The sequence below is a fragment of the Cetorhinus maximus genome, chromosome 3 (genome assembly GCF_964194155.1).
Source record: "Cetorhinus maximus chromosome 3, sCetMax3.hap1.1, whole genome shotgun sequence".
Taxonomy (NCBI): Eukaryota; Metazoa; Chordata; class Chondrichthyes; order Lamniformes; family Cetorhinidae; genus Cetorhinus; species Cetorhinus maximus.
This window is the reverse complement of record NC_135881.1, coordinates 196365338-196378694: the sequence shown is the minus strand read 5'-3', so window position 1 is coordinate 196378694 and position 13357 is coordinate 196365338. Positions and strand designations below refer to the sequence as shown.

Here is a 13357-nt window from a genome sequence, read left to right as displayed (position 1 = left end):
AGAGACTGTAGCCCACCAAAGGGCTTACAACCATTTAAGCGTCAACATTAATGTTGAAGTACTGGTGCCAAATGATATCAAGAATTAGATGACAAAGTCTGGTTCAAAGAAAATGATAGAAAAGCAAAATACTGCAGATGCTGAAAAATCTGAAATAACATACTCAGCGGGTCAAGCAGCATCTGTGGCAAGAAACAAAGTTAAGGTTTCAGAACTGATGAAAGGTCACCTAGACTTGAAACACTAAACTCTGCTTCTCTCCACAGGTGCTGCCTGACCCATTGAGTATTTCCACCATTTTCTGTTTTTATATCAAAGAAAATTATTGTCCTGGGACTGTGGTCAGAGTCATGCTTCACTTGGTCACTATGCCAAAGCAAAAGAAGAACACATCAACAAAGATGATTTAGTAGGCCTTAACCTTGCACTGTGTGTTTCTACAGGGTGAATTTTGAAGAATCATAAATTATCTAGCATTGTGACCTTACAGTTTCTTAGGCAACCCACCTCAAGAAACAACTTCTTGGGCAACCCACCTCAAGAAACAACTTCTTGGGCAACCCACCTCAAGAAACAACTTCTTGGGCAACCCACCTCAAGAAACAACTTCTTGGGCAACCCACCTCAAGAAACAACTTCTTGGGCAACCCACCTCAAGAAACAACTTCTTGGACAACCCACCTCAAGAAACAACCTCTTGGGCAACCCACCTCAAGAAACAACCCACCTCAAGAAACAACTTCTTGGGCAACCCACCTCAAGAAACAACTTCTTGGGCAACCCACCTCAAGAAACAACTTCTTGGACAACCCACCTCAAGAAACAACTTCTTGGACAACCCACCTCAAGAAACAACTTCTTGGACAACCCACCTCAAGAAACAACTTCTTGGACAACCCACCTCAAGAAACAACTTCTTGGACAACCCACCTTAAGAAACAACTTCTTGGACAACCCACCTCAAGAAACAACTTCTTGGGCAACCCACCTCAAGAAACAACTTCTTGGACAACCCACCTCAAGAAACAACTTCTTGGACAACCCACCTCAAGAAACAACTTCTTGGACGACCCACCTCAAGAAACAACTTCTTGGACGACCCACCTCAAGAAACAACTTCTTGGACGACCCACCTCAAGAAACAACTTCTTGGACGACCCACCTCAAGAAACAACTTCTTGGACGACCCACCTCAAGAAACAACTTCTTGGACGACCCACCTCAAGAAACAACTTCTTGGACGACACACCTCAAGAAACAACTTCTTGGACGACACACCTCAAGAAACAACTTCTTGGACAACCCACCTCAAGAAACAACTTCTTGGACAACCCACCTCAAGAAACAACTTCTTGGACAACCCACCTCAAGAAACAACTTCTTGGACAACCCACCTCAAGAAACAATTTCTTGGACAACCCACCTCAAGAAACAACTTCTTGGACAACCCACCTCAAGAAACAATCACCAGAGCTCATTGGTCCATCCATTGTTATTTGCAGTGGCTTTAGCATCATGTGTATACGGAGTACTATTTCTCAGGAATTCAAGACAATGAGTGAGTGGACAGCTTAAAACTGAGGGAAGATATTCTGTCTTGGTGAGTTGGCTGAGGGAGGAAATATTGGCCAAGGCACAAGGAAAACACTTCTTAAAAACAGTACCTAAGAATCATTTAAGCCCATTTGTTGAGAAAAGTTTAACCCTTACTAATCGTAGAGATGTAGCTTGCTTTCAAAATGTGGAAAAAGACCGATCTCCACGAATGGTTTTTTCTAAACGTAGCACAGAACTGACACAGTGACGTTAACTTTCAAAAGGTCTGTTTTCCCAATTCTCCCTATTAATGACTTTTGCTTACCCCTAGTAACACATGAGTTATCAATGCAGTTACAATATTACCACTAGCCACTTAACTATGAAGTTTCTCCAATAGTGTTAATTAATTGCATATGTTCCTTTACAGAACTCTTCAATATAACATTGCAAACACCCATTCCAAGGACTCTGCACTGCAGCCAGAGTTGACATTGGCCCGAGGATCCCTCCATATTACAAGGCCCGCAAAGCAAAATCCCTAATAAGGCTGGTCACAGCACTTTGTTTGCTTCTCCCCAATCCAGTTTCTATCACATCCCAATCAAGATATTGGTAGCTGTAGTGAGGGGCCGGTGAGAAAAGAGATTTACATGTGCAGGGTTATACAGTAACCATTTACCTCAGAGGTTCAAAGACCAAACAGAGATGTTGCTTGTGGTAGAAATGCCTAAAAAGTCTCAGGCAATGGAACTTATCATCAGGATCTGCATCATTCAGCTTCTTCAGGAACTCTAGCTCCTTCAAACCAGTTTTTTGCCTATCAATACAAGCAACAATTAGCCTTAATTTTATTAAGAAAACTGAACAGCAATTAAACAAATTATATTATACAATTAAGAAAAAAAAACAATATAATTGATGGTCCAAGTGCTACAACTGACTACAGCTTCCTTGGGTTGGGAAGGGGGCAGATACTGGGCAGAATTCCGCTGGAAGTGCACACGTGAGTGTTGGGTGATGACAGTAAGAGACTGAAATCTATTGCTCCTCACAACTCATATCCAGCTAACACACACCATCTGAGCCCACATGATTAAAAAAACACATGTAACAGATTTATTTGGAAAATGGAAGTACATGGTAAAGGGACAGTGGTAAATTGGAACATAGGAACAGGAGGAGCCCATTTGGTCCGAGGAGCCTCTTCTATCATTCAATGAGATCATGGCTGATCTGCAACCTAACTCCATACACTCACCTTTGCCCAATATTCCTTAATACGTTTGGCTGAGAAAAATACAAGTTTTAAAATTAACAACTGATTTAGAATAGAGTGTTCCAAACTTCCATCACTTCTTTGCACGAAGGAATGTATTTCCTAATGTCACTCTCAAAAGATCTGGATCTAACTTTTAAGGCTATGCTCCCTTGTCTTTGTCTCCGCAGTCAACTGAAATAACTTCTAATGCAGCCTATCTGTTCCCTTTAACAACCCAAAAATTTCGATCAAATCACCCATAGCCTTCTAAATTCCAGGGAATACAAGCCTAGCTTGTGTAATCTCTCTTCTTAGTTTAATCCTCGGAGTCCAGGTATAATTCTAGTAAATATAAACTGCATTCCCTCCAAGATCAATATATTCTTCCTAAGGTGTGGTGCCCAGAACTACTCTAGTACTTCAGGAGTGATCTGACCAGAGGGTTTTGTAGCAGAAGCATGGCTTCTACCACCTTGTGCTCTCAATAAAAAACAGGATTCCATTAGCCTTTTTGGTTGTTTTCTCTGCTGTTCATGTCATTTTCATAATGTACCTGGACCCCAAGTCGCTTTGGACCATCACAGTTTTCCCCATTAACAAAGTACCCTGTTCTGTTCTTTTTATATCCAAAGTGGATGAACCTCACATTTGCCTACATTAAAATCCATTTGCCAGAGTTTGGCCAATTCATTCAAATACCTCTTTATAATTTTACACTTCCATCCGCATTGCTTACAATACCGCCTATTTTGGGGTCATTGGCAAATCTAGATATGTGGCTTTTTATCCCATCATCTAAGTTTTAATGAATAGAGTGACTAGTTGAGGCCCCATCACAAATCCTTGCAGGACACCACTAGTCACATCTTGCCTATTAGAGTACCTGGCCATTATCCCTTCTGTCACCCTCCACTCAGCCAATTTCCTAACAGGTCAGCAATTTGCCTTCAATTCCAGGAGCTTCAACTTTAACCAATCATTTAAAAAGGAGTTTATCAAATGCCTTCTGTAAGTCAATATAAATAACATCCACAGACCCTGTAAACTACTTTAATCACCTCTTGAAAAAATTCAATCAGATTTATCAAGCATAGTCTACCCTTTACAAATCCATGCTGGCTCTCTTTGATCAGTTGAATATTTTCATGTTCAGTCACCCTATCGTCAATTATAGACTTTAGCAATTTTCCAACAACTGATTTTAGGTTAACTGGACTATAATTCCCTCTATCACCTTCCTTAAATAGCAGAGCGATGTGCATATTTTTCCAATCTAAAGGAACAGTTCCTGAATTCAAGAAAACTTTGAAGGATCATTAGGGAATCTACAATGTTCTCTCGTAGCTCTTAAAACCTTGAGGTGGAAACCATCTGGTCCTGAGGATCCATCGCTTTTTAGTGCCATTAATTTTGTTATCTTGCTTACATTAATTTTTACTGAGTCCCTGTCCCAATAATAGTTTCCTCGGGTTGTCTGGCATGCTAACCTCTTCCTCTATAATGAATACTGATGCAAAGTAATTAATCAGCATGTTCACCATTTCCTTATCACTAGTAACATCACCATTATCAGTTTTCAAGGGGCCCACATTGCCTCTGACTACCCTCTTTTCCCCAATGTAATTGTAAAAATTATGTTGCTTGCATTATTGGCTAAGGGACAGAGAATAGTGGTGATGGGATGCATATCTAACTGGAGAGCAGCATGCAGTGGGGATGCAAGGGGTCAGTGTTAGAGTCATTGCTTTTCTTCTCATAAATGACTCGGACTTGGGTATAAGGAGTACCATTTTGAAGTACGCGGAGTAGGCAAAACTTATTGTACAAAATTAAATAGAAGGAAGTATAGTTGCAGACTTCAGACTTCAAGCTGACAGACTGGTGACTAGTTGGACAGGGTACAGATGCAATTTAATGTGGATAAATATGAAGTGAGGCACTTTGGGAGAATCAATATGGGCAGGCAGCATAATCTAAATTCTATGACTGAGTGGACCAGAAGGACCTGGAAATGTATATTTACAAACATTTGAAGGTGGCAAGGAAAGTCAAGGTGGTTGAACAAACTGCTTCCTCCAACAAATGAGCCAGAAATCAGGTTGTATTTAAAATAATTGCCAAAAGAACTAGTGGTAAAAACAGGAGAAATTTCTTCAGAGGATTGTTGCGATCTGATTCATACTACTTGAAAGGGTGGTGGAAACAGATTCCATAGGAACTTTTAGAAAGTAAGTGGACTTGAAGAGGGCTAAGTTGCAGGGTTATGGGGAAAAAGTTGGTGTGCAGGACTAAGTTAAGAAGCTCTTTCAAAGAGCTGGCATAACCAGGACAGGCCAAACAGTCCTTTAGGTGTTGTAATATTCTATTATTTTATAACCCATGTGCAAAATTACACTAAACGTTTCCTTACAATCAAGGTTACAGTTGCCCAAAAGCAACCATGGAAATATACTCCAAAATGAATGAGCAAATCATGAATCAATCTAATGCTACACCTTAACCTCTCCGTCCTTTTTTAGGGCCAGAATAGTTTTAGTTTATTGTTCTGTACAGGCTTTCAGAAAAAAAAAAACCTCGTTGCACAAAGTTTTGGATCATTGTGCTCTGCAGGGCTGACTGCCAGGGTGCTGTATTTGTCTTTCCTTTATTTCATATAAGCTCCCCATGTCTATGAAAGGAGAATGTAACCAAGAGTTCTCTCCTCCACCACTCCCCCATCCACCCTCCACATCCCCCCCATCCACCCTCCACATCCCCCCCATCCACCCTCCACATCCCCCCCATCCACCCTCCACATCCCCCCCATCCACCCTCCACATCCCCCCCATCCACCCTCCACATCCCCCCCATCCACCCTCCACATCCCCCCCATCCACCCTCCACATCCCCCCCATCCACCCTCCACATCCCCCCCATCCACCCTCCACATCCCCCCCCACCACCATGTACTTATATCTATTTTACATGTGCTTATGCAAAATACTTGTATTTCATGCTTTTGCTACAGTAGTGCTGCTTGCATACTGCAGCAATTATACAAGTCATACTTGGCAGTGTAGAATGGTACCATAACTATGATCTCATATCAGGACCTTGGCACAGTTCAAACTTCCCCTCCGAACAGACTTACATGAGCTCATTGTTCCTGATGATTTTGACTGCCACCTCCTGGCTAGCTCTTGCCATGTCTCTGGCACGTACAACATTACTGAAAACTCCTTGACCAGTGTAACCGTATACACTGTAACGTTTATCAAGAACTTCCCCAATGTTCACTCCTGCAAAGCAAGATGAACATTTACAATGGGTTATAACTCAAACAATGATGTTGCATGGAAGTAAGAGAGCCTTTCCTTAAATGACCGAGGATTACTCGTGACTAACAAATGCATGGTCAGGTTGTCAGGATTTACTGTTTTCCCTGTATCTAACCTTTGTTTCAGAATTTGTTAGTTACTTAAAATGCTACCTCCTGCAGCTGGTTTACGGTGTGCTCTTTCTTCAGTGGCTTCTCTACCTTGTTAGGCTCACTAGCATCATTATTCACTGGTTAAGGAAAGCACCTGAATTAGTTTCTATGCTTCACAAGTAGGTCAAATTTCCCCTTTAACTTTTCCTCCCTATTGGGAAGTAGCTAATTACTTCATGTCAACATGGTTGAGATCCAGTCTGAATTATGCAGAATATTATGGGGAACAAATATAATTGTCCACTGCTAACAAATATAACAGATCAAAACATTTTATCACATTCAAATGCCTATTTACAATGGGTTGGCTAAAGGACTGCAGGTTGAATTATTCAGTGCAGATACTGTAGTTTTTCATAATGTGGTCAATTAAATGATTGGTGAGGTCTGAGTTCAGTTTAATCCAAGACCTATAGACCTGTTCTAAACCCTTAATATCATTCACAGCACGGTCTTATACCACTTTAGAGCTTGAATGCTCATTACCAAAGTATGGTCAAATGTGGGCTTGTGCCAGAGAGAAGTCACCATGGGACTCTTCTTATGTGCCTCCTGGAGGCCAGCTTAATAGCAGTCCTGGCAGATGCCTGGAAGGTCTCTTACTTGCCCTCTCAGCTGGAACTGTTGTGAGACTTGGAGAGCTGAATATGGGAAGAGAAAATAATTTAAAATCAACAGCAACTTGCAGCAACTAACCCTCCACACCCAACCCCCAAAGGAAAGCTAAAATTCTTCTCTCATCTCTACAGCATCAATTAAAGCAACTAAAGGCAGGTAAATGTAAATTTGTTAGCAGAGATCTCTTTGACCATTGTGTCAGTAGTTTAGCAAGGGTTTGCCCTTGCCCTAAAAAACTTCCAAAATAGATGGTTCAGTGCCACAAGCCATGGGAGCTGGCTCAGTATCTATAACATTGCAGAAATAGAATTTGACCAGAAAGGATCTCGGGATGTAGGACTGTCAGACACCACAGCCCGTCACACTCAGCTTGCCTCAACTTTATCACAAATTAATCCTTCTAGTCCACAAGGATAATTTGAATTACAGAACCAAATCTGAAAATTCACTAGTGGTAGGTAGGAATTAATATTGAGCAAGGCTGTCCAATTTTTAGTCCTTCGGCCTTCCTCAACATGGCCCCAAGAGAGAATATAATTTCCATTCAACCATACAATTATGGTTCATTAGATAGCAACAAGGACACTCTCTAGTGACAGGATCTGACACTCAACTACAGAACTTAATGTTTTGCTCATGGGCAGAATGAAACAAGCTTCTATTTGTCAAAAAAACCTTGAACCAGAACAAGAAGGTTTCAAAGTAGGGAAACATTTTTAGTTCAGTCCTCTGTTAAAATGAATATGATGGAAAACTAGAGATCAGTGCAAAGGAGAAACTGAGCGATTAGTATAAACATAAAAGCAGTCACAGTGACTTACTAGGAATAAAGCCAGAAAAGATGCTTAGTCCCAGACAGTTTGCATCAAATTATTCCAAGAAACAGTCAAAGAATGGGTATGCATTAGTTATAATCTTTCAAAGGTCCATGGATTCAGGGATAATACCAGAGGATTAGAAGGCAGCAAGCATTACATATAAGATGGTTATTTCAGATGACAGGCTCAGGTTCATCGATGTCACATGTGGATTTTCAGAGGCTACTTGAACAGGTATGCTCAAGAGATTTACTTGCTAAAACGTAGGTCACCTGGACTGTAGCAGTTTTGTGGTATAATTGAGAAATTGATTGGGGGCTATGGGGGACCTATGTTGGGATACAAGTAACATTATTGCACTAAAAGAAGCCCCACAATCAGCACTAATGGCTTCAGCTTTTCTTTGAGTGAGAATGAGAGAAAATGCAGTTTAACAAATTAGAAGGTGGCTCACCCTTCAAATAAGAATGGCAGGTCTACTCACGTTAAGTCACTAATCCTGTGGTCGAGGAGAAAGTCACACTCAAGAGGCAGTTTACAGCCCCTAGGCTCTAACACTCCTTGCAAGCATGGCTACCAGCTTGGAGTATTAAATTAGCCCTACAGTCAATCTAAACTTATGTAGGAAATAAAATATTGAACAAGAATGAAAAGTTGACAAGCATGCAATTGCGTTCCTCTGAATATGAGTGTAATAAAAGCTCAACTCTATGTAACCAATACTATACCCGACATGGATGTGCTTGATCCTGGCAAGTGAATTGCCGAAGTGGAATGGCTTCAGTGCTCAACAATGGCAGACAATGTCAAGTATTCCATACTAGCATCCTTACTATTACAAACAAATAATTTTACACTGGAGAATAAGATGTTCTGAATACATTTATCAGGATCATTTTGCTCAACTGGGAAAAAATAACTAAAATATCATACTGCAAGTTTCTCCAAAAATTGTGCTTTCAAAGATAGTTTTAGAATGAAAAAAATTATATAGAAAAAAGAAGAAATGCTACTCAGCAGGTCCGGCAATGAGAAAGTAAGAACTTGCATTTATACAGTCCTTATATGGCATCCCAAAGCCCTTTTCAGTTAAATTATAACTTTTGAAGGTAGCCAGGGTTATAATGGGGGGGAAAACAAAAACAAAAAAAAAATCAATGAACAGAAATCTTCTTTAGTAATGTTATTTTGAGGGATAAATATTGGTCAGAACACCAAAATTCTGTTTCTCTTCAAATAGGTTTTACCTCCATCTAAGAGGGCAGATGGGGCCTTTGATTAACATATGATTTGAAAGTTAGCGCTTCAGTCAGGACAGCAACAAAGAAACAACTGAGATTATGCGGTTGAGGCAGAGGAAACATCATTTCATTAAGCCTTTCTAAGCCACTTTTCAACACTTATAGGAGATGGGGAAATAATTTTCAAATACTCACGATAGTAGCCTTCTGCATCAGTCCAGTTATCCCTGAGATTGGGATTTTCTTTGAAATCTTTTCCAAATCCAGCAGCTCTCAGATGAGCACTCTGGAGACAAATAAAAATACTTTAGACTTCAAAGTTTTATTGATCATTTATGCTTCCAAGTGGATACAGCTGAGACTCTTGAAATCAATCTATTTTTCTCCCCACCCAATAATATGCAAGTCTACAAGATTAAACTCTAAGAAATTATATTCAAAGCCATTCAGCACAGATTTCTAAAAGGCATATTATATTTGACCAATCACAGAAATTTTTGTAGAAACAGAAAGGATAAAGGAAATGTCATGGATTTTCAAAAGCTGTTTTTCTAAAATACTATGTCAAAGTAAGTTCCAGGGCATAAAGTAAAATTAAGAGCTATAAAGTCAAATAAAATCATCGTTTTGCAAAACATTTGTGGCAGGGAACTGCACATCTTAACCATTCTTCATACAAACCCTTCTCCAATTTATGATTAAATCTGTGCCTTATTGTTACCAGTTTGATAGTCACAGCCATCCATATTCTTGAAGGCCTTCATCCCTTAAACATTTCAGCTCCAGGAGAAAAAGAGCCAAAGACTTTCTCAATTCTCTTTTCATAATCACAATCCCATATCTCTGGTTAACATCCTAAGGAATCTTTGCTGCAACTTTTCCATTGCTTTGACAGGTCTCCAGCAGTAAGGTGTCCAAAACTTCTCACAATCCCCTGCAATAACCTATAGTTTCACACAGGTTCAATATTAACTCTTTTGTATTCTATACCGCTGGATGCAAAACCAACAATTTTTTTTTTAATGGTCTTACCTATTTCTGATGCCACCTTTAATTATCCTGTGTATTTGCATATCAAGGTCCATCTGCAACATTACTCCACTTAAAATTTTGTAATTTAAGGTGCATTTGCTCTTGGTATTATTTACAAAGTGTATTATTTTATTTTTTATACAATGAACTATGTCTGCTACATTTATGCTATACTTCAAAGTTGTGGCCCTGCCATGCATATTGACTAAAGATTTTTAAGGGCGCTCGCTGAAACTGCTTAGACATTGCATTTTGTTGGGAATAATTTAGAGGTAAGATATTTAAGTCCAAGCTGGTTATACAGATAGAATCCAAGAAACACAAGTGCTACTGGCAGTTTTATATTACTGGAAATAAGGCATTTTTAAAAAATTGATTCATGGGATGTGGCCTTCGCTGGCTCGGCCAGCATTTTTATTGCCCATCCCTAGTTGCCCTTGAGAAGGTGTTGGTGAGCTGACTTCATGAACCGCTGCAGTCCATGTGGTGTAGGTACACCCACAATGCTGTTAGGGAAGGAGTTCCAGGATTTTGACCCAGTGACTGTGAAGGAACGGCAATATATTTCCAAGTCAGGATGGTGAGTGACTTGGAGGGGAACTTCCAGATGGTGGTGTTCCCATCTATCTGCTGCCCTTATCCTTCTAGATGGTAGTGGTTGTGGGTTTGGAAGGTGATGTCGAAGAATGGGGAATTCCTGCAGTGCATCTTTTAGATGGTACACACTGCTGCTACTGTGCGTCGGTGGTGGAGGGAGTGAATGTTTGTGGATGTGGTGCCAATCAAGCAGGCTGCTTTGTCCTAGGAAGAGTCAAGTTTCTTGAGTGTTGTGAGAGCTGCACTCATCCAGGCAAGTGGTGAGTATTCCATCACTCTCCTGACTTGTGCCTTGTAGATGGTGGACAGGCTTTGGGGAGTCAGGGGGTGGGTTACCTGTCACACGATTCCTAACCTCTGACCTGCTCTTATAGCCACAGTATTTATATGGCTAGTCCAGTTCCGTTTCTGGTCAATGGTAACCCCCCAGGATGCTGATATTGGGGGATTCAGTGATGGTAATGCCATTGAACATCAAGGAGCGATGGTAGGATTCTCTCTTGTTGGAGATGGTCATTGCCTGACACTTGTGTGGCACGAATGTTACTTGCCACTTGTCAGCCCAAGCCTGGATATTGTCCAGGAATAGACAGAAATAGTGGATATATGACACTACATAGTAAGTTACCATGTTGCAGTTCAGCTTTTATGTTAAATGTGAGTTCAATGCTGTAACATTAGATATGTGAGATACCCTGAGACACACTTGAAGCAAGTTGCTTTGATTCATAGTAATGTAACAAACATTAATTTCTCTTCCAATCATGTGTCCATGTGTGTTACCTTTGCAATTAATTAGAATCAAAAAATTTGGGCTGTATTTATTGTCAAAAAATTGAAATACTGAAGAGTGGGGTGCAAAGCGTGGGTTTTTAAATTATAAAATTAAGATATCATTTTTCCCCAGCACTTCAGATTTTGATTCAAAATAAATTAGGTGTGAACATCTCCGAAACAAGTGAACTGGAAAGACAAAAATCACAACTGGGCATGGGATTAAACGGGAAAGCCAAACGACGACAGAAGAAATCATTTTGGAAACACATGAAAGCTAATCCAGTTACAAGCATGAAGAGTTTTGATTTTGTATATTCTTGCCCCATAATTTGGAAGTAGATTATTCTCTTGAAACTTCAAATTGAACGCACGATGTGGATGTACTAGCTTATTAACTGAAATCACAATTATAAGGTTTGCTGCAGTGGGTCACAATATTAGATTAGGTAGTAACAAAGCCTTAAGCCTCAACTGCGGTACCCTAAATTCGAAACTAGTCAGGTTGGAAATTACAATGTTAGCCTCAAAGCTTCTGCTCAACATAATCTAAGGATATATGTTCGAAGCACCACCACCAGGCAATTGTTACACAAGCAATTAAGTTAAACAAAAAGCAGTTAATGGGCCATAACTTCCTCGGGGTTACAATCAGCATCTGTGCCCAATTACTTATGGGAAACTCCTTCTGTGTCGGGTGAAATCCAGGCAGCACAGCTGTCTCCAAAGCCCAGCGTTGCAGTCCAGCAAAGTCTGATCAAAGAAGGACACACCCCCTCTTTTTTACCACACTAGCTGCCATAAACCAGGTAAGTTCAAAGGTCCCATTGAAATTGGCAGGCCAGGGAGAAGATAAGTCTCTAAGGAAAGTGGATAGGATTTGGGGGGAGTGGTGTGGGGGATCGGAGGTCCGGTCGGGTCAGGGGGTGGTAGGGTCTGGATGGGTGGGGGGTGGGGCAGGGAAAGAGGTGGGTATCCAGTCAGCTTGAGTTTGGGGTGGGGTGGAGGGGTGTCATGGGTGTAGGGGTGTCCTGAAAAAAAAAGGGGGGGGGGTTGCAGTCTGTGTCTTTACAATAGTTACTTATAAGTTAGAAGAGACTTTAATTCTAACATTTTCTGAGTAACTATTTGTGTAACACAGCCGGAACCATCCAAGGTTTGAGACTGAAATTGCATTTTTGGATGGTTCCCAGAACAGGGCAATTTCCCAGAAGTTTGCACTTTTAGGCAATTGCCGTGCAAACCCTTACCTTTCAAGTTCCGAGAGATGTTCCCCAGCACATCTTTGGGTACCCCCCCACCCCCAAAATCAGAGGCTGAAGAGCTCAGGAGTTATGGCCCATTATTTACCATTTACATTCACAAAGAGATGAACTAGATCTGACTTGAACACAGCCTTTGGCTGTGCATGATCTTTTGAAAGCAAGATAGAGCATACATACATCAAAGTAGGCAGCAAACATGTCATCAGATTCAGTAAACATATCTGGAACTGTTGGCTTCTTTGAAGCAGCTCCTGTGAATAAAAATAATTAAGTTCAGACAATACTGTCCACGACTTCAAATACAAATCTAACATTGCAAACAGGCTAAATTCACGACTACAGACACTGGAAAAAGGGCAATCTGCATATTTAAAGCATTTCACTGAACAAGGAAGAGCAGTAGGAGAAAGAGGGAACAATACAACCACATGGTTTGCAAAAATAGATGCTAGGCTGCCAAACTTGATGCAGAACCCTGAAGGTAGGTTGAAACCTCAACTACTACTGGAGGAATGTTGAAAGTCCCTACAATGTCTTATTCACAGTTTTGTGAACGGACTCAGAATATAGCTTTATTGACACATCCTTAAGCAAGTGGCCATGTAATTGCTCCCTGTTTACACTTGATTCCCTAACAGACTTAAGAGGACTCCATGCGAAGCTGCAGCCTCAGATCTCTGTATCAGGATGACCCAAGCATGGAAAACAGGCTGATGGCCAAGATGACCTTTCAGAGGAAATAGTCA

General features: G+C 40.7%; 1 protein-coding gene across 3 annotated transcripts in view; it reads right to left on the bottom strand.

Annotated features, from left to right (window-relative positions):
- Window positions 1-13357, bottom strand: part of LOC144679169 (serine/threonine-protein kinase PRP4 homolog) — a 53411-nt gene that overhangs the window by 16495 nt on the left and 23559 nt on the right. For all 3 annotated transcript variants that reach the window (XR_013576259.1, XR_013576258.1, XM_078539552.1), the window contains exons 7-10: window positions 12789-12862; window positions 9139-9229; window positions 5928-6075; window positions 2219-2356 (exon numbers count right to left, since the gene is read on the bottom strand). Coding sequence is in view for 1 of the 3 variants with exons in the window: in XM_078539552.1 (XP_078395678.1) it covers window positions 2219-2356; window positions 5928-6075; window positions 9139-9229; window positions 12789-12862 (451 nt within the window). In the remaining 2 variants the exon portion in view is untranslated. The remainder of the gene's footprint in view (window positions 1-2218; window positions 2357-5927; window positions 6076-9138; window positions 9230-12788; window positions 12863-13357) is intronic.